We start from the raw sequence: 21,749 nt of genomic DNA on the forward strand, positions 1-21,749 counted from the left end.
TAGTTTGTACCAAAGAAATACTGAAATAGGTTGCACGTGTGTAAAATGTAGTTATGTTCAGATTCTCATCTAACAAATTATCGCAATATTCTTTGACTGTAAGTGATAATTGTCATACTTAGTTTTGTAGTTTTGTTTTTCTGAATTTAGATGTCAATTCTTTTAGCTAAAAAAAACAATTAAATGATCATTTTCCTAACAAAACGTGAGTTTTTATATGAGAATAGCTCATGGGGCACAATTATTCTGTGTTAGTTCTATTGGGAACTAGTCCATGTTCAGTTCTGGAGTTGAAACCTCACAGGCTACAATGCGTCTAAATCTCAATCAAAGTGTTGACTTGATTAAACCACAAAAAAGTTATAATTTGCCCATATATATATATTTTAGAGTAAAGTACACTCACCCACCTCAAGTTTTTGTTAGAATAATACTCCACCCCATTCTTATCAAAAATCTGCACCCCACCCCATTTTATATAGAGGCAAATTTAGTGACGAAAAATATTCTTCATTACTAATTAGTTATTATTTAAATTGTTAATCAATAATTTCAAAAAATATTTTCAATATAATCCAATAAATATAAAAATGAAAACATCACAGTCCTCCTCATTCTCTCAATCACATTCTTCCTCTGTAAATTCACAATGCAAATTCTGCAATAGCACACATGACCGGTTGACAAACCATATCTCGAACATAGTGAAACATGCTTATGTTTTCATATTTGGTAATAATTCAATTTTAATCAAAATAATCTATTTATACCTCCAATTTTTAAAATTGGGTTGTAGACCTAAAAAGCAACACAAATGGGTGAAGAAAATAGATAAACAAAATTAAGAAATATGAAGTGGATCGGAGGTTATTAGAACCCAACGATGCGGTGGAGCACCGTTTTTAACAAAATCCAACAACATCTTAAACCAACAAAGCGTTCGCTCACAACTTAAAGGGGTGAAGTTCACAACAAGTAGTTGAACAAGTGGCTTTGGGGATGTGCGATTCACGTTCTGGGGTTCAGGTCGAAACAAAACTTTGAGGCATGGTGGTGCCATGGGGTTTCACATTCTAGGATTGTTGTCGTCGTGTTAAAGGGAGCAAAGGTTTGGTGGTGACCGTTTGTGGTGAGAAATATGATTTGGAGATAGATGAGACGTGGACTTAACAGACAGAGTGGATGGTTTTTTTAAATTTAATTCAGTAAAATTATTTTCATAAATTGATGTATGATAGTGTATATGCATTTAATTTATTTAAATTTTAACTAATTAGTAATTATTTTTTATTAGTTACGAATTTGTTTTCGTCACTAAATTTTACCTTTATAAAAAATGGGGTGGAGTGTAGATTTAAAAAAACAATGGGGTGGAGTGTCATTCTTGCAAACCTTGAGGGGGTGAGTGTATTTTACTCTATATTTTATTTTAAAACCATAAGCATACACTTAGTCTCTTGGCGTGAAATAAAAAAAATGGACCATATACAATGATCATGAGTAAGTGGAGTTTTTTTATATATCGGATTACATTTTCTACAAGAAAGTAACAAAGATATATAGTCATAGCCCCTTCATAGGCTTAAAACATGCAAGCAGAACCCCCTAATATCTATTGTGCATCGGATTTGATATTTTTTGGTTACAAGAGGAAAATACATCGGATTTGATATTTTTTTGTTACAAGAGGAAAATACATCGGATTTGATATGCATACATGTGAAGCAACTTAGAAAATAAAAAATTCAGTCTAAGGAGACATTACAGTGAAAGAGACGATTATTCTGATTACAAGAGCAAGTAGTAAAATTACAACATCAATGTTATGCCGCCCAAAAATGAAGGCAATATTAATAGTTTACATTCTACAAAGAAGAGTACAACACAAATACGGGAAAGCAACTGCATTGCCTTCCTTCTTTTCATGCTCTTTTCATGTAGTTCGTTCTCTGTTAGCTGGACCGCGTGGAACCTTCGAAACTTCAAATTGAAGAACTAATAGAACATCAGCTAGAGACTTCTTTAGCTGTTAGTCCTTTTAGCTTTCCCACTGTTTGATAACAATCAAGGTAATGCCACTGGTATCTTTTGTTCAATTCAGATGATTGGTCTGAGATACCATTTGCTGGCACGAGGTTGTTGTCAGCTTCAAAAGCAAGATATCCAAACTTAATGCCAATTACCACCAGCTCCGCCTTGAGCAGCAGCAACAACTTTTTGTGCTATGTACTGAGGCTTCGGCTGAAGTCCATTAGAGCCTTCAATCCCATCTTCTGCTCTCTCATTTTTACAGCTTGGGTTTCTTTTAGGATATGAACAGCTTGAAGCAGCATACTGGGCGGCTGAAACTGATGGATTTCTAATCATCCTCCGCTGCTCGGCCTCTGCTGCTGTCAATGTCACTCCACGTTTGTTGTGATGCAATGCTGAACCCACAGCTCTTCTGGGCCGTGCAGCAATATCTGAAGCAAGTAAATTGAAACAAAAGCAGCAAATTTAAATCTACTCAACAGAAGCATCTTTTAATAAAACCGCACCTGAAGATGTACACGCGAGAAAGGTCTAAGGGAACACATGAGTCTATAAATCTAAATTTTGCAATATCACCATATCCTATAAGCCACTGAACAGCCAATTGTCTAGCGTATGTGCCTAAAGATGTGTTCATGTATCTAGCACAAAGAATAACATGCTGAAAATAATCTAAAGCTTTGTTTCTTTAACACAAATTGTGTGGCTTTCATCCTGTTAGAAATATTATATAATATAAAATATTATATAATATAAGCTTTTGGGTATAATTGGTTCATGACATGGTATCGGAGCCTCTATGACCAAGTGGTCTAGAGTTTGATCCTTGTTGCACCCAGTTATTCTAATAAAAAGTTGATTTCAGCACAAGGTAGGTGAGCCTGTGCATTGTCCATGCTTCAAGCCCAAGTGGGCTCTTGTGTGATGGGGCGTGTTAGAAAGATTATATATTATAAAACCATTCATGTGTCTTTTATCCAATAGCTTAAGCATTTGGAATAATTGGTTCATGACACATCCATTTACACATAATTCTCATCCAGTGGTACAAATTCACTCAGCCAGAAACATACTTATTAGTTCAAAGAATCAATGAGCAGAACACTCTTTTAAGATGATAAAGGAAGAAAGTAAAAGAGGGAAATGGAGGAGGAGGAACAAAATACATACTCCGATCAGTCATTACACCTTGCATATTTTGAGGAGCATGAAAAGGAATCTTGTTCATAGGGACACCGCCGGTCCTATCTACGGCTGGCTTCTCAACTTCCTTGATGACACACTTGGAGAGATCATCTACAACCTCGGCCGTATTCTGTCTTGAGTTATCTGAATACAACACACAAGGCCTGCATTTACAGATTAAAATCAGCACAGTTGGCAGTTCAAGAGCAGATAAATGGGTCTGTCGACAACATAAACGAGCAGTAGCCTAAGAACAAAGCCAGATTTTTCTGAAGCATTAACAAATTAGGATACCTGGGTAATGATGCATGTTGCCTCTCAGGTGGAGTAACAGTTCCACCTTTTCCATAATGCTCTTCAAGATATGCAAATTGCTTCTTGAAATGGTCCACAGCACTATCCAAAATAGGTGTTAGGAAAAAAAGGATAAAAAAATAAACAATGATTATAAATTTATAGATTTCAACAAGGTTTCAAACTCATGCAAAAGAATGAAAAAGGAAACAGAAAAATGGGTGCTGTTGACAATAATAATACCTTGGATACATGAATCCCAGTGTCTCTGCACCCTCTAGATGTTCCTTTAACATATTCGGATGGTACTCCAGAATCTCTCTATAAATAAGCTCTCGCACATCATCCTTTGTTATCCTGCGTCTCTCAAATTCAAATTCCATCTTGGTAACTGGCTGAGAAGAAGGCTCTCTCTCAACCCTGGCCAAGCCTTTAAAATATGGATCTGCTAGAGCCTGAAAATTTCATCCACAATATTCCCTGTTAAAACCAAACATGATGTGCAGAAATTGACCTACAGACAGAAGGAAATTCAACCTCTTCAGCAGTAGGTCGATCCTTAGGTTCAAAGGCCAGCATTTTTTCTAACACACGAAGAGCAAGGGGATCTGCATTAGGAAATTTTTGGGAGAAAGGAACTGGTTTCTTCTTACGCATGCTGCTCAAGTATCTCCGAGCTTTCTCATTTCGTATCTGTTAATATAATACCATGGTTGTATTAAGTAATTAAATAAAATACAAATTGCTGGAAGGATGGGCAATAGAACAGACCCTGGCAATGGCTTCAGGAGATGGGGTTCCAAGAAAATCAGTCATGAGATCCAATTGATGGACAACATTCTTCCCCGGGAAAAGAGGTTTTCCAGTTAAAAGTTCAGCGAAAATGCATCCAATGCCCCATATGTCTATAGCCGGTGTATACTGAAAGAAAAAAGTTAATAACCACATACATTGACCAAAAGCAGGATAATAAATAACATAAAAAGCATCATAGAATTGGAAACATTATCCATCTTTATTACACAAATATGAGCATCCTATAATAACCCCTTATAAGTTGTTAAGAGCATTTAGAAAAATCATTGAATAATTCCAAAAACAAAACTAAAGTCTAGTTTCAAAGGAGCAAGATCCATAGCATGAAAAATAATAATAATATTGTACCATACGAAACACAAAAGAACAGGAGATTCTTGACACGTTCAGTTGAGGAAAGAGATAAGGAGGACTGGAGGGTGGTGAGGAGGAAAGAGATTGCTCTAAACTTTTAGATTCTAAACAGGGGCGAATATGAGATAAAAGATCAATAGTCAAAGATAAAAGTTGTATTAGAGATTAAACCTTGGAGAAAAAGGATCCACACAACTCAGGAGCCCTGTACCACCTTGTTGCAACATAATCCTGTGAACAACATATGGGCATCAACATCATCACCTGAGAAGGAGAACTATGTTCAAGGTGATTATATTTCGGAGGGAGAAGATTCTTACTGTCCAGAATATAGCAGTGGGTGTATCGTTGAAAGCTACTCTTGCAAGACCAAAGTCACAAATCTTCAGTTTGCAGTCAGCATTCGCTAAAATGTTTTTTGGCTTTAGATCTCGGTGAAAAACATTTGCTACATGCCCATTAAAAAGTTTATAGTTAGTAACGATGATCATATAATATAGCAACTAGTATTCATTATAAAACTCATAATTAACTAAATATAAAGATACCTGTGTGTATATACTTCAAACTTCGAAGAAGCTGATAAAGAAAAAACTGGTAATGCTCTGGAGTCAAATCATCATTTGCTTTAATAACCTGATGTAAATCAGATTCCATAAGTTCAAAAACAACATATATATCTTTGAATTCCCTTCTCGAAGGAGGTAACAGAACATGCTTGATCTCCACAATATCAGGATGACGTAAGAGTCTAAGAAGCTTGATCTCGCGAAGAATGCGGGTGGCATCAGAAACATGTTCAAATATGTCATTTATTTTCTTTATTGCGACCTTTTCCCCAGTGTGCGTATCATATGCAGAGCAAACAACGCCATAGCTTCCTTTACCAATTACTTCCTCTATTCTGTATCTACTCCCTTCACCATATTCTGTAAAGAAGTCTACATCTACAGACGACTGCACAAACACAGCGAATTAAACTTAAAGAAGGTACCAAGCAAAAGTCAAAATCACAAATATGATTGAAATGTTCTGCAACACAAAACACATATATTCTACTGAAGGAAAAACAATACAAGGCTTCGTATATTTTATACAATAAAGTTGCAAGCTCAGCATCTAAAGTTTGTGTCCATCTATAAACAAAGAAGGGTAAAACTAGCTAAAAACTTGTAGGTTATGAATATAATGTAGTCTAAAAGATCAAAATCTCAGTACTAATAAATCCTATTCATATAATTACAAAAGGAAGAGCATTCATTGTCTTCATTACCCACCCAAAATGTTCCCTGGAATATCAGCCAACAATCAAATGCTAATAATAATGCATTGCTGTATAAACACACATCTATTGATAAGTATGTATTCATTTACATCAAATTGAGTAACTTTACCTTTTTTCTCTGATCAGGATGCATCTTGCAAACTAAGCATAAAACAAACTGGTGAGTGATTTAAATGGCACAAGAATCTTCAATTCACTAGGGAAATACTCCAAAAATGTAAAAAGCAAAATTGGAGAAATTAAGGGTAAAAAGAGAGTTTTTCAACTCAAAATTGAACAGGTCTCGTTAAGAAGAACGACCCAGTAAAGTTGGACTGCTTAAACAACAATTACAGTTGGAACAAAGGAACATAAACAAGACAATTCCTAGGAAGTAACAAAATGCCCAGGTTACAGATCACGTTGGAGCATGAGTTAAAAGGGTTGAATCAACGGAAGAAACTAATCTTAAAGGATCAATTGCGGCGATAATCACTAGCGTTGTGAATAAAATGATAATAACTATAATGGGAAATGGTTGAGAGAGCAGAACAAGATTGGTTTTGTTGTTATGCAGAAAGCGGAGAGTGAAGAAGAAGAAGCAAGCGTGTTCTCGAATCGGGTGTTGACAAAACGGAAAGTTTTGGATCTCAAAGAGAGAATTTGCAGAGAGTTTGAAGCTGAAGAAGGGTGTGATTGTGTGTAGAGCTCAGAAAGAGAGAGAAACACATGAAGGGAACATAAATGGAAAATAATTCTAAGGATGAGTTTGATTTAAAAAACGACAGGTACATAAGGACAGCTTTGTCGTTTGATGTATATATTTTTTCTGTGGTATTAAAAGACTAATCATGTGGGTGTCATTTTTGTGTACATCATATGTATTTTCCATAGAAAACAAAATGTTTGAGGTAGGAGCTTTCTGAGTGGAGGATCATTTCATTTATAAGACTCGAACCAGAGGTTATACATAAGGAAAAATAGACATGTACCATTGAACCGATTGTTAGAATGTTGAATAGAGTGATAGAGTTTTTTTTTTCTTATCTTTGATGGATGTAAAACTTTTCAGAAAACTGAGCGGTTTCTCGAATGACTTGGTAAATTTTAGAAGAGAGTTTGCATCAATTCATGGTTAATGAGTAATAACAATAATAAAGGAAGCATAGGAGAAGATGAAAATTGGTTGACAAAATTAATTTTAGGTGCATATAAATTAATCTCAATTAATTTGTCTCTTCCTACCAATATTATTTGTCTTCGTATATTAACTAACAAAATTTTAAAAGTTCACAAACCTCATTTTTACCAAGTACCAACAAAGCATCTTAACCATAACTTGAATTTTATTCTTACATATTCAAGCAAGAGCTAATCAATGATCATTGTCGAAATGATGTTAGATACAAGGTTCGGATTAATTTATGTACTGTGACATTATGATCTAATTCTGTGACATTATGATCTAATTCCCGCTATGTTATTTCAAACACAAAATTTTACTATCACTCTTTTCCACTATGATGACATCCGCACACATACAAATCCTTTTTTGGCCGAACACTGATGACACATGAAAAATATTTATACTTTTTTAGTTCCCAACTTGAGGGAAATTATATCTCCAACTTTAAATTAGGTCAAAAATGGGGTAACGAGTTCAAAGTTTGAACTTCAAAGTTCTAACCTCAAGATTTTTGTTTCATCTGTCCTTTTGTAGAAGACAAACCACAAAATAATACATATCCAAGTGTTCCTTTCCAGCATACTTCAGCTGTATCTGTCACTTCTAAATTATATGGTGTTCCATCCACATAGTTCCTAACGTTCCTATCATTATACCCATACAGAATTTCTAGATGCTTAAAAGGGTTACAGGAAAAGGATAAACCTTAAGCTCCATTTATAACCTTGGCTTATAAATCCCAATAAAATATTGACACATAACTGCTAATGAAATTTAAGCTCAGTGTCCATTTAATGTTTGTAACCACCTCAATTTCTCTTTCTACCTCTATCTTTGATAGTATATCTCTTTCACACCTAAGAAAAAGCCTATCAGTCACCTTTGTAAGTTGTAACTACCATTTATTTCTCTATCCCTGCCTTTTCTTACACCTAACTTTTCTCTTCCCTAACTTCAATTTGGTGAAGCTTCATCGTAGCTTTCAGTATATCACCCATAACTAATAAAAACATTGATAACAAATGAATGAATTGAACACATAGCTATGGGGGACTTATTGTGTTCGATTAATTAAAACTCACTGCACTTTGGACATATGGGACTCACATCATACTTGAATGTGTTGAACACTTCAAAATATAACAGCTAAAAGGCTACATATTGTAGCTTATGAATTAGCTTAATGGAACTTAAGTGTTCAATATCAAACTCTAACTGGACCACCAATTCAAACGTGACTAGTGCTCTTACTTTCCAATCAACATTCTAACCAGTTAAAACAATTCATCCAGAACATTGTGGTATAAGAAAAATGACAAAGAAACCAGATAAATTATAGTTAACACTTAACAACTTGGTTTTACAAACAAAATGAAGCACATTAAAAAAAAGATTCTGCTATGCTTGATATTACTAAGAGGACTAAGCACATCCTCCATTACAACCAGTAAATCTCAAAATTGAAATCAGTACCATCCTCAAATCCAAAACTACCTAGTAGAAGAAGCCCAAGACCTTGCCACCAACATTCTTCCTCCTTGCCTCTTCGTGATCCATGATGCCAGCAGAGGTGGTGAGAACAATGTACCCAAACTACATAATTTGTGAAAATCAAAAGGTCAGAGATAACAGGAGGAGCCATATCTATTCAACAGAACCAAGTAATCAATCACATAAAGTCCGATGTTTGATCTGATGATAAGGGCATAATGTCAGCAACATTAGAAAATAAATCAAGCTCAGTACACTACCAACCAAAGTCTTGATCAAACAACTCAAACATTACATGAAAATCCCACAACACAATTAATACATCACCACAAGTAACAATTCAACACTTTCATATGAAGGATCATTGGTCTGAACTAATCTACTGATCTGGACACAATAGTATCACTTGAAAACACTTAAATAAGCTCTTATTAGAGATAAAGTAAAATCAATTATTTCCATGTTACTGCACAAATTAAAGACCTCAGTGCATCTCTAAAGCAACCAATCCGATTCAGAGCAATGAAGTAAACAAGGCAATTCAGCTTACCTGTCTTGAAGGGAGAAGCCTAGCAGTCCAACCTTCAATCTCCTTGACACCAACATCAAAACGGGGACTAATAACCCCACACTTGTTCAGTCTACCGTTCAATTCAACCACAATTTTCCCAGCCCTGTGGTCATCAACATACTCAAACTCCCCAATGTAACCTAATCATCAAAAACCAAACTTTATCATCAAAATCAAATCAAAACCCTAAAAAATATAAACAATTAAGAGACTACTACAAATTTCAAATAAAAAAAAAACAGTGATTAATTGAGAAATACCATGCTTCTGCATAACCAAGAGAAATTTGATGATGACTTTGGATGATGGTCTGATCATGACCTGACGCTTGCCCCTTTTCTCAGCATTGTACATACTCTTCAGAGCATCGTTCAGCACGCTAACCCTCACCATGGCAACTGAGTTTCAATGAAAATCAAACCACTAGTAAAGCAATGAAATGGTGTCCTAAAACCGAATCACAATCGAACCGAAACGTTTTGAGAAGAAGAAAAGGGTCAGAGAGATCTTTACCAGCAGAGAAAACTCCGAGATCGGTGATTTTGTGCTCAGTGAAGAAAGAAAGAGAACACACGCACGGCTCTGTGTAATTAGGGTTTAGATTTTAGAAGCACTGAAATATAGAGACAGGCAATGCTCATGGGTCTTTTGGGCCTCAACACCTTTCTCCTTTTGGGCCTGGGGAGAGTTTTTTTGTTTTGATAAGTTAATGAATTGAAAACCAATCCATTGAAAAGAAATGGGTTAAACCTCAAAACCGTCCTTGAACTTTGACCGAGATTTGATTTTCGTCTATCGCCGGAAAATCTTCCTAAAGACGCCCTTAAACCACCTTTTTAGTTTCGAAATCATCCTTGTCTTTGATGGAGCTCTGGGGGACGTGCCCAGTTGGCAGTTTTGAACTTATGTGGACATGCCACGTCATTTAGTGAATAGCGTGTAATTTTTTAAAATAAAATAAAAACTAACATAATTAAATTTTAATTAAGCCCCCCAAATTTTTCCTAATTTAATTTCTAACCTTAAAATTAACACTAACACTAACCTAACTTATACTCCTACTAAAATCATATCAAAACTCTCATTTCATCTCTTCCTCCTTCAAACCCAATTTTGAAAAAGAAAAAAAAATTAACAAAAAATACAAATAAAATTGGAAACCCATAAAATGATGGATATTCATCTTCTTCACACATCATCTTCATCATAAAATAAATGAATAAAAACAGTTGTATCCTTTGTTTTTTTAATGTTCATCATAATTTTATAAAATCCCAAGGATGAATTTACTTTAGATAGAATCGCTTTAAAATACTTCATCCTTTTCCTTTCATTTCTTTTTAAGGGAATCAAGATATGCAATCAAGTCAATATTTTTATTTTCCATTGCCCTTATTATTTCTCATATCAGTCATTTTTTTTTCATTTGAAATAATTACTTGTTTGGGTGGAATTAGGGGAAAAAATTGTTCATTGTCAAATGACAATTAAAGTGAACAAAAAATTGCTAAAACGTCAAACAAAATAGAATAAAGGGAGTAGTTCCTTTTTCTATTTGCAACACATTATCTTTTCTAACTCTTGCAATTTCTATACCCGCTCGAACTTCTTAATTAGTGAAACAAAGTCCAATGTCAAAAGAACTAGTATAGATTTATAAATAATGCAAAAGGTTGTAAGTTGCAACATAAAGAGCCTTAAAACATGATGTCTTTAGGATCTCAAATCATAAACATGAAATTTTATTGTAATCTAGAGCTACTTTCTATCCTCCACTTCAGCGCACGATGATGCAATCAACACAGAATCTCTAATTGCAGCAAAAAAAATAAGTTTTCCCACTCAAGATGTTTGTCAAACCAGTCCAACAATATTTTATGGGCCTTTTTTGCAGCCTTCACAGCTTCTGGATATTTATCATCGTACCTCAAAGTGAAGTCATGTGAGACGTTAGGAAATATTTTTACATAGCTATCAACCTGCGCAAAACAAAAAGAAAGAGTTAACATAACATCTTGTAATGTATATAACCAGAAAAGGAAATAGTGAAGGTTCATCCAACCCCAGGTTTAGCAGCCAGGACTTGTTGAACTTGTTTTATGAGTTTTGGAGGAGTAATTGTGTCAAGCTCAGCTCCAAGTATAGCAATAGGAATATTAACACCAGAAAGTAAAACCAATACTTAAGTTTTTTAGAACAGGAAGTTGTGAACATCTGAGCCTCTTACATCCATGCATACTCAAATAGTCAAATTGATGACATAACAATTGAAAAGCTGCAATATGGTTATAGTAATCTTTTCTCCTTAGAAATTGCTATGGAACCCCAAAACAAAACATTGAAAATCCATACCATCATGTCTTCCACGGTGATAGATGACGGATGTGCTCTCACAACAGCTTGGATAAGTCTGTATTTCGCAAGTTCACACACGGTCTTAGCGGAGACAAGCAAGAAAACATGTTAAATTCTTCTGAGTTTATAGTTAACATAGTTGTATTTAAACCTATACAACCAATATTACACCTAAGTGAGCTAAAGCAGCCATATACACAAGGGGAGGGGGGGGGGGGGCAACAGCAAATAAGTGCAACAGGGATCCTCTGCAGCCACATTCTCAGCTACAAATTCTTAGCCATTGATTCTTATACTAAATGTTTCAGATTAATTCAAAAAAGGTTAAATAGGTCAAAATGTTTACAATCTTGTCATTTTGCTGCTGCAGAGTTAGCAGAGGATCCGAATTCAAATAAGTGAAAGGCACTCACCACCCCAACAAAAACCAGCAGCCCCGATAACACAAGCACCTTTACTTTCTAAGCCTTCAATTACGGGTTTCGCAGCTTTAAAACCTGTTTCCTATAAATATAAGCACTAGAAAATGATGTATTACAATCTACAAAAAGTCATAATTTTTTGCACATCTATTTGAAACAAACCATAATATTCAATCAAAATATTCAAACCACATATAAAGGTGGCAAACCAATAGCAAGAATGACAATAACATTATACAGGGCAAACATTGAAATCATCACCCAAAATCAATAGTTATCAAAGTTCCAATAAGGATGCCAAAAATCAGATTTCAGGATACTCAAGAGTTTTTGTTTCTCTTTATAAAAATTACCATAAACAGCCAAGTATCATTAAAAAGAGAACTAACCGGTTCATGATCCTTTATCCAAACAGATAAAGGTCTGTTAGCATCTTCAGAATCAAAGGGATCACCATTAAAAAAGTCAGGAACCACCACAAAATACCCAGCTGCTGCAACCTTGTCTGCAAGCTTCCTTTACAACAAACTAAATTACTTACTAGGGGAACAATTTGATAAGTATGTAAATTGTGCAAGTGAAGAACAGAGAAGATTAATACTGAAATGAGAATTATATTGATGAAGGTAGGGAGTAATACAGGAATAGAAAAAGATAGATGGTGTATTGTTAGAGAAAGCTCTAACAACCCAGAGAAGCTCTAATGGCTCTCTTCCTAGAAAGATTCCTCTTTCTCTCTCCTATAACCGAATATGATTCTCCTTTCCCCCTCTCACCCCACACCTCACTACTCTATATACTAACTTACTAACTAACTCCCTCCTCTCCATTTTGCCTGAGACACCTCAGCACCTTTCCCTTTCTTTCTTTCATAAACTTTCCACACCTTGGGCTTTCCTAAGCCCATTTCCCCTTTTGTGTTCGAGTCTCTATCAATTCCCTCCCCCTTAGAAACAGCCTTGTCCTCAAGGCAGAAGTCTGGAAATTGACCAACTAAGACCTCATTATCCTCCCAAGTGACATCATCCACTGATCTGTTGGTCCACTTAATCAAACTTTGGTGAACCTCTCTGTCACCTTGCCTGATACTTCTGGTGCCCAGAATCTCCTCAGGATAAAAGTCAGGAGTTTCCCCAATATCTAAATCAGTAGGCAGCTCCCCTTGGACTTGGTAATTGCCTATAGCCTTTTTTAAAAGAGACACATGGAAGACAGGGTGGATTCTTGATTCTGCTGGCAGTTTGAGCTTGTAAGCAACAGCTCCAATTTTGTCTTCAATTTGAAAAGGGCCATAGAACCTTGCTGCTAGTTTTTGATTAATTCTCTTGACAACAGAATGCTGCCTGTGGGGCCTGAGCTTGAGGAAGACCCATTCTCCTATGTCAAAGCTCAAATCCCTTCTCTTCTTATTAGCATAACTGACCATCTGCTCCTGTGCTCGCTGTAAATGTGCCCTCAATTGCTTCAAAGCCTCATCTCTCTCACTTAATTCTAGAGCAACAGCTGCTACCTTGGTCTCATTAGCTAGAAACCTGATGATGGGAGGTGCTTTTCTGCCATAAACCACCTCAAAAGGAGTTTGGCCAATGGAGCAATGAAAGGTAGAATTATACCAAAACTCAGCCCAAGGAACCCAATAAGACCAAGTCCTCGGATGCTCAGAGGCAAAGCATCTCAAATAACTCTCTAAGCACCTGTTTATGACCTCTGTCTGGCCATCAGTCTCAGGGTGGTAGGAGGAGCTCATTTTCAACTTGGTACCCTGTAATTTGAATAGCTCAGACCAGAAGTGACTCACAAAAATTGGGTCTCTATCACTGATAACAGTGTTTGGAATCCCATGGAGCCTTACTATTTCCCTGACAAAGACCTCAGCAATGGACTTAGCAGTGTAGGGGTGTTTAAGCAAGATGAAATGACTGTACTTGGATAGCCTATCCACTACAACCAAGATTGCCTCAAAGCCTTTAGATTTAGGTAACCCTGTGATAAAGTCAAGGGATATATCCTCCCAGATAGCATTTGGAACAGGAAGTGGTTGGAGCAGACCCCCTGGAGAAATTGCACTATACTTCTGCCTCTGACAAGTGTCACAACCCCTTACAAAATCACTCACTGTTCTCTGCATTCCCACCCAATATAGAGTTTCAGCCAGCCTTCTGTAGGTTCGTAGAAACCCTGAATGACCCCCAGTAGGTGTGCTGTGGTATTCCTGCAGAAGCCATGGAATTGAAGGTGATGTAGGAGAGAGCACAAGCCTGCCTTGGTATAACAGCACCCCTTGCTGGACTGAGAACCCAGGTTTGGCTTGGGGATTTTGTTGCACTTCCTGTGTCAAGTTCTGGATGTAAGCATCAGAGGCTATCTCCTCCAAGAGCTTCTTTCTATCTTCCCACAGAGGAAAAGATACCAGGCTCATGAGATCACTCTCATCATAGCATCTAGAAAGTGCATCTGCTGCCTTATTTTCCTGACCTGGTTTGTACCTCACTTCAAACTGATATCCAAGGAGCTTTGCCAACCAGCATTGTTGATCAGGGGAAGTAATTTTTTGTTGCAAGAAATGTTTGAGGCTCTTGTGATCTGTGTAGACAATGAAAGCCTTGCCCAACAAGTAGTGCCTCCAATGTTGGATGCAAAGAACCAATGCCATCAATTCTTTCTCATAAACTGACTTGGATAAATTCCCAGGAGATAGAGCCTTGCTATAATAAGCAATTGGTTGCCTTTGTTGCATCAAAACGGCACCAATGCCTCTCCCAGCTGCATCACATTCAACCTCAAAAGGTTTTTCAAAATCAGGGAGAGCTAGCACAGGAGAACTTATCATTACGGTCTTCAACTTGTGGAAAGCTTGCTTGGTCTCTTCACCCCATGTGAAATTGTCTTTTTTTGTCAGTTCTGTGAGGGGTTTGGCCATCTTCCCATAATTCTTGACAAATTTCCTGTAGTAGCCTGTTAACCCTAAAAATCCCCTTACTCCCTTAACATTCTTGGGCTCTGGCCACTCCACAATGCACTTAATTTTCTCGGGGTCAACTGCCACTCCTTTCCCAGATATAATGTGACCCAAATAATCTATTTGGGCACAACCAAACTTGCATTTTGCTTGATTGGCTACAAAACAATTAGATGATAACACTGTCAAGACTAGCTTTAAGTGGTTTTGGTGTTCCAACAAACTCCTACTGTAAATTAAGATATCATCAAAGAAAACCAACACAAACTTCCTCAGATATGGCCTAAAAATGTCATTCATGATGGCTTGAAAAGTGGCAGGAGCATTCATCAGCCCAAAGGGCATGACAAGGTACTCATAATGTCCATTGTGAGTCCTGAAAGCAGTTTTAGGGATATCTGCCTCAAGAACTCTAATCTGGTGGTATCCCGATTTAAGATCAATTTTAGAGAACATTACTGCCCCATTCAACTCATCAAGTAATTCATCCACAATTGGAATTGGATACTTATCTGGGATTGTAGCCTTGTTCAGAGCCCTGTAGTCCACACACATTCTCCAACTCTTATCCTTCTTTTTTACCAAGATGACAGGACTGGAGAAGGCACTCATGCTAGGTCTTATGATCCCTGCCTCCAAGAGATCAGCCACCTGCCTCTCAATTTCCTCCTTTTGGTGATGAGGATACCTATAGGGTCTGACATTAATTGGCCCATGCTCAGGATTAAGAACAATCTGGTGTACTTTGGACCTGACAGGGGGCAATTGCATTTTCTTTGTGAATACTGCTGGGAATTCTGTAAGCACAACTCTCAGTTCCTGAGGTATGTCATGGTGTTCCTTGGTTGCTTCTGTAGCTTGGAATTGAGGCCACCATCCTTCCCCAAGGTTTCTGCCTTGAGTGTCACTCAAAAAAAAGTGCAGGTTGCTCTGATAGCTGCTTCTACCCTTCATTCCCTGCAATTTCACCACATGTTCCCCTTGCACAAACTGCATAGTCAAGTGCTTCCAATCCATGATGACTTTCCCAAGTGTACTGAGCCAGGACACTCCCAAGACCAGATCCAGCCCTCCTAAGTCCAGCACCAGTGCATCAATGGTAATTTCAATGTTCCCCACTTTGGCTTTGATTCCCTTACAAACTCCCCTGGTTATCACCTTATGGCCATCTCCAAGTTTAATGCTCCTTGTGGTGATCGGGGTGATGGTAAGTCCCAGAGCAGAGGTGATCTTTGGGTCAATGAAGTTGTGGCTCGCGCCACTGTCAACAAGGATGAGAAGTTCCACATCGCCCACTTGGCCAGCTAACTTCATTGTCTGGTGATCCCCCAAACAACCCAGAACTCCCATAGCTTTGCATTCTACAGCTTCTTCTTCTTCGACCTCCTCTACTTCCTGTTCCAGCATCACGATTTCCCCCTCCTCATTCATGGTCTCTCCCTCTCCCAGGATGAGAACTCTCATCGCGCGCTCCGGGCACTTGTGCAAAGTGGGGTGGTATTTGCCCCCACATTTAAAACAGAGTCCCTTGGCCCTTCGCTCTGCGATTTCGTCAACCTGGAAACTCCTGACCCCTTTCCAACGCTCCGTCGAGCCTGCACGGTGGTCGTTGTCACCCTTTCTCGCCGTTGAGCCCAGCGATGAAGATGAGTGTGCGTGGGATCCAACAGAACTCCGGAATCGGGTTTGGTTTGACCCGCTGGCCTTGGTAAAACGGGTTACATCTCTATTGAACAGCCCACTCCTATTTGAGGCTGACCCGGCCCAATCGCCTTGACCCGAGCGTTCGTACCCGCCTTTTCTTATCACCCGCTTTCCCTCTTCTTCGTCTTCTTCCTTAAGCTCGTCTTCAACATCTTTCGCAATTCGCATCATCTCCATGCGAGTGCTGGGATTCAAGGTACGCACCCGCCGTCGAATCGGTGGTTTCAACCCACTCATGAAATACCCCAGATACTGATCCTCCGGCAACCGTCCTACCTGTGAGGAGAGCAACTCAAAGGCTTCCACGAACTCCTCCACGCTGCCGCGTTGCCTTAGCGTCGATAACTCCTCGAAAGGATTCTCCAATCGTCGTCCTCCATAGCGTGCAATCAACGCTCGTTTGAGCTTTTCCCAGGAAAGCTCATCCTCTGTTTCCCTCAACAGATTGAACCAATGGATGGTAGATCCTTCCATACTCAAGCGTGCGAGCTTCACGCGAAGCTCATCGGGGGTGCCTTGCACATCGAAATAGATCTCCGCTCTCGTGATCCAGGCTACAGGATCGTCTCCCTCAAACACGGGCAGCTTGACCTTCTTCCCGGCGAGACGCGATTCGCCGGAACTGGAGTCACCCGTCGAGGTTTCCCCTTCGTGGACCACTTTCTTTCCCATCTGATTGCTCAACTCCTTCAGAAACATGCTCTGCTGCTGCAGCTGGAGCGCGAGTTCCTGCAACGTGTCAGTCACGGTGCCCATCTGTGTCTCCAGAGCTTCCATACGATCAACCATCTTGGGTGGCATCTACTACACTGGTTTTCTGGGGGTGTATTGATCCGGCAGGTCGGACCAATTGATAAGTATGTAAATTGTGCAAGTGAAGAACAGAGAAGATTAATACTGAAATGAGAATTATATTGATGAAGGTAGGGAGTAATACAGGAATAGAAAAAGATAGATGGTGTATTGTTAGAGAAAGCTCTAACAACCCAGAGAAGCTCTAATGGCTCTCTTCCTAGAAAGATTCCTCTTTCTCTCTCCTATAACCGAATATGATTCTCCTTTCCCCCTCTCACCCCACACCTCACTACTCTATATACTAACTTACTAACTAACTCCCTCCTCTCCATTTTGCCTGAGACACCTCAGCACCTTTCCCTTTCTTTCTTTCATAAACTTTCCACACCTTGGGCTTTCCTAAGCCCATTTCCCCTTTTGTGTTCGAGTCTCTATCACAATTGCATACATAAGAGAAAATAGACAAAGAGGGCAGAATAGTTGAATGAAATTAAGAGCCAACTCTGTTGGCGTATAATTTACCACAAAATAAATAAAATTGCAAGTGAAAAAGGGAAGCCATCTCAATAAATCAAATATCACACCACAAATGCATCATTTATGAAAATTAAACCTCTAGCTATAATCTAACAGCATATTAATAGGTCTACGTTGATTTGAATTTGGACCTAATGAAGCCATAAATAACTTGCCGGATTATCAAAGTTTTCTCAATTAGAGATAGAAATGAGCAAACATGAGAAAGAGCCATACCTTAAAACTGGTGCTTCATATCCTACAAGACAAATGAAGCATATGATGTTAGAGGAAGGTATTGGTTAAAGGAAAAAACTGTTCAAGAGATTGTAAGTTAATACCAAAAATATCGGAAATGAATAGAATGGTTCGGTAGGAGTCAGGGGAGCCAGTGAGGTAAGAGTCCAGGCTAGCGAATTTCTGAACTGGCCATCTCCACTACAAGGGTTCAGTTTTGGAGGGTTTGAACAGCATGCTGCACCTAATTTTGACATTTCCTCGTCTCTCTTACTCTGACTCCTTTGCTTGCTTTGCTTCACTCAACCATTCTAACTCCATTCAGCTTTTCCATTGATAAAGTTAATTAGGACTTTTAATATTTCAAGCTTGTCCTTTTTGTTTTAGTTATAATCTAACATTAATGTATACGTTTGACTAATCTTTCTAATCTAGCTGTCTATATACATTTGACTAATCTTCCTAAAAGAAGCTGCAACATGGTTATAGCATTTTTTCTCATTAGAAAGTGCTATGGAACTCCTGAACAAAGAACTTGCAAGAGTTAAGAAATAATCTGAACATTGAAACCCCATACCATCAATGCCATGTCATCCACAGTATATATGTTGGATGTGATATAAGAACAGCTTGGATAAGTCTGAATTTCAAGTTCACACAAAGTCTTCGCCGAGAGAACCAAGATTAAACATGGTAATTTTTTGAGTTTATTGTTAAACTATTTATATTTAAACCTACACAACCAATATTACACCTAAGACGAGCTAAAGCAGATATATATACAAAAACATGGGCATATCTACTTGTAGTCAATAAATAATAAAAACTTGTAGTCAGTAAATGTTAGACATGTATACATAAATTAAGAAAAAAATTATTCAACTACAAAATTTTCAGCAATGTTCCTCTCGATTTATAGAACTCATAAATTTCTAAGTTATCTTTTATCTTATTGCGAAGCCGAATCCTAACAAATTTCATTGCACAAAAAGCTTGTTGCCGTTGAAACAAAGAAATGTTAGCACAACATGTATCAATCTATCAACAAGAAGTGTTATCTCTGTTTTCTGTCTTCCTGGGAAGCGCTTATGAACTGGGTTGGCTTGGTTGGTTTGATTGAGACGGCTGAACTCGTTGGCTCCTCCGTAACCATATGGTACCCCAAGAGATCAATGCGCCTAGAAGCAAAGTTGGACCAATTCTTGGATCTTCACGGTATACTGAGAGTCCACTTAGAACACCCAGAATACTCTGCTTCAGATTTTTCAAAGGAGCCACAGGTGAAGGTTTGGACCAAACAGCTTCTGTGTCATCATCGGGAACAAGCTTAGGAGTGCTTAGTAAAAAGAACGGTAAATCTCTGGAGTCACCATATTGAATTATATTTGTAAGCCACTCGTTTATCTGTGAAACATCATCAACTGCACCCTTGTACCCAGCTACAAACTGCCCTGCCTGATCAGAATCATCAATTAGATCTTGAACCAGTGAAATTTTAGTTTTCCACTTTGCCATTTCCTGTTTCCTGTTATCAAGAGCACTGCTATTTCTCATGTACCGAACAACAAATAAGCGAGGAGTATCTGTCATATCCCTCCGTTGTCCACAAGTATGCTCGCTCCCGGTAGAACCAAGGTAAAATCGACAATAGTCCTTTTCCTTTTCACCATCAAGCCAGGCAAATGTCAACCTCTTTCTCTTCAATGCATCCACAGCTGGAGCTAAAGATTGATTTACAGACAATTTTTCTTGAACCCTGCACATGGTTTCGCGCAACTTGTTCAATTCCAAACTTGGCCTTCCTACCGCAACAGCACAGTACCAAATAGTTGTATCAAATCCCGCGCGAGAGTAGCCGCGAGGATCGCAGCCTAGCTCCATAGATGTCGCGCTCCGCAGTTGTGGAAGCTCTTGCTTTTTGTTATCCTCCATCATATTCAGAAAAAGTGTATCATTAACTGAACCATGGTGCACAACAGGTTTCACACCAGGGTCTTTAAGAAAGACTAAAGCAGGTGCAGATTGCACCCCAAAAGCTCCCAACCAGTATGAAGAATCCTCTTCCCGCCAAAGAATGTTTGCAAAGGAAGCATAACCCCAATAGTCTTTCACTGCTTGTCGAATAAACGGAGCAGCACGGTCCCCAGTTTCCGAAAAAAATATGACTTTCACCTTATGATGGCTGGATTTTCCAAGAAAATTTGGCACAAGTGTCCCCATGGAGTAGTAGTTGATTTGGGGTAAAGCCAATATAGTTGTAGCAAACCAATCTGTGACCGTGTCAACAGTAAGCTCACCATCAAACCTACTGAAACATTTTGCAGAAACACATCCTGGAGGAATAGCAACAATCAATGGAAGACCCTTTCTGAAAAGAGGCTTTCCTGTTGAACTTCTATCAGCAAGAAAAACTGCTAAATCATTCTCATTCTCAATCTCACCAAGTTCCATTACACCAGAATTTGCAACACCATCCAACAAGGAAGCAATTTGATTCCATGGCTTGGAAAACTCAACACAACGATTGCTCCCGGATGAATACAATTGAATGATCCATGGCTTTGAATCTGGAAACATGGACCCAAAATCACTTGCAGAAATCTCTTTTGAAGAAGAATGATCAACAGACCCAGAAGGGGAATGCAGCAAAGGAAAGTCCAAATTCAATTGTGAAATGTTTTTCAGCTTGATAGCACTCTCAAGAACATGGAATTGTTCATCAATGCCGAATCTATCGTAGTCTCTTTTCCACAAACGGTTTGTGAGCAACTCGTAGGCATATCTGATCTTCATGAACTCGCGAATATCAGAAGCTTCTGCATCCGAATTCTTCATAGACCATTTGGATTCAAGGTTGTTATATGCCTCCTGCACCGTTTCGATTGAACTGTACCTCTCGATTTGCAGAACGTCGTAGTGGGAAGGAGGTGAGGCGTTGGGAATGAGAACGAGTTGGAAGAGCATGGCGCCGGCGAGGAGAATTAGAGGAATCGCGTACGCTCTGACGGTGGAAACCACCGAGGTTGACGGAGATGGAATTGTCGGAGACCCAGACATGGTGGCGGTGATTGGAATCGCGGGAATTTCGTAAACTCCGTGGACGGGATTGACAACGTTGTGAGTGAGTATCGTGTTATGCAAACCTCGTTGGGATGTTTCCAAAAATAAATCTCATCTGCATTTTATTTTTTATATGGAAATATGTGATTGACTTTTTATTTTTATTTTTGTTATTACTAACCACATTATTTATACTTTTTATTTTCATAAAATAATAAAACAAAACTCATAAAGTAATAAAGTAATTTGGATGAGAGAGAAATAATTAATATTTTAAGTTAATAACTCAAAAAGCAAAACTCTTATATAAGAACTGAGTTCTTATTTTTAAGAACTAAAAAGTCCATGTCAGCACCTTCAATGGTAAAGTTCTTAGTTTTTAACTCCAAAATAAAAACTAAGAACCTTGCATTGGAGATACTCTTAAAGTTTCTTTAAAAAAAAATATAAGAGTTTATCTTCCCTTAAAAAAGAAAAAAATAGAGTTTATCATAGTCAGAGATATGTGT

General features: G+C 38.2%; 3 protein-coding genes and 1 pseudogene across 3 annotated transcripts; all 4 read right to left on the reverse strand.

Annotated features, from left to right (window-relative positions):
• Window positions 1-1,720: 1,720 nt before the first annotated feature.
• LOC130711058 (mitogen-activated protein kinase 15-like) lies at window positions 1,721-6,701 on the reverse strand. Its single transcript, XM_057560508.1, has 10 exons — window positions 6,075-6,701; window positions 5,229-5,637; window positions 5,001-5,128; window positions 4,852-4,911; window positions 4,282-4,431; window positions 4,048-4,203; window positions 3,754-3,965; window positions 3,511-3,612; window positions 3,202-3,380; window positions 1,721-2,462 (listed from the first exon to the last, which is right to left on the reverse strand). The coding sequence occupies exons 1-10, from the start codon at window positions 6,096-6,098 to the stop codon at window positions 2,170-2,172; spliced, it is 1,713 nt and encodes a 570-aa protein (XP_057416491.1). The 5' UTR covers window positions 6,099-6,701; the 3' UTR covers window positions 1,721-2,169.
• A 1,742-nt stretch (window positions 6,702-8,443) lies between these two features.
• On the reverse strand, window positions 8,444-9,863 carry LOC130715514 (40S ribosomal protein S15a-1-like). The gene is made up of 4 exons (XM_057565620.1): window positions 9,706-9,863; window positions 9,453-9,590; window positions 9,172-9,332; window positions 8,444-8,723 (listed from the first exon to the last, which is right to left on the reverse strand). The coding sequence occupies exons 2-4, from the start codon at window positions 9,583-9,585 to the stop codon at window positions 8,625-8,627; spliced, it is 393 nt and encodes a 130-aa protein (XP_057421603.1). The 5' UTR covers window positions 9,586-9,590; window positions 9,706-9,863; the 3' UTR covers window positions 8,444-8,624.
• A 954-nt stretch (window positions 9,864-10,817) lies between these two features.
• LOC130713584 (endo-1,3;1,4-beta-D-glucanase-like) lies at window positions 10,818-18,939 on the reverse strand (annotated as a pseudogene).
• Window positions 18,940-19,042: 103 nt separating this feature from the next.
• On the reverse strand, window positions 19,043-21,324 carry LOC130713583 (uncharacterized). Its single transcript, XM_057563358.1, has one exon. The coding sequence runs from the start codon at window positions 21,235-21,237 to the stop codon at window positions 19,267-19,269; it is 1,971 nt and encodes a 656-aa protein (XP_057419341.1). The 5' UTR covers window positions 21,238-21,324; the 3' UTR covers window positions 19,043-19,266.
• Between the last annotated feature and the right edge of the window lie 425 nt (window positions 21,325-21,749).

This window comes from Lotus japonicus, chromosome 4 (genome assembly GCF_012489685.1).
Source record: "Lotus japonicus ecotype B-129 chromosome 4, LjGifu_v1.2".
Lineage (NCBI taxonomy): Eukaryota > Viridiplantae > Streptophyta > Magnoliopsida > Fabales > Fabaceae > Lotus > Lotus japonicus.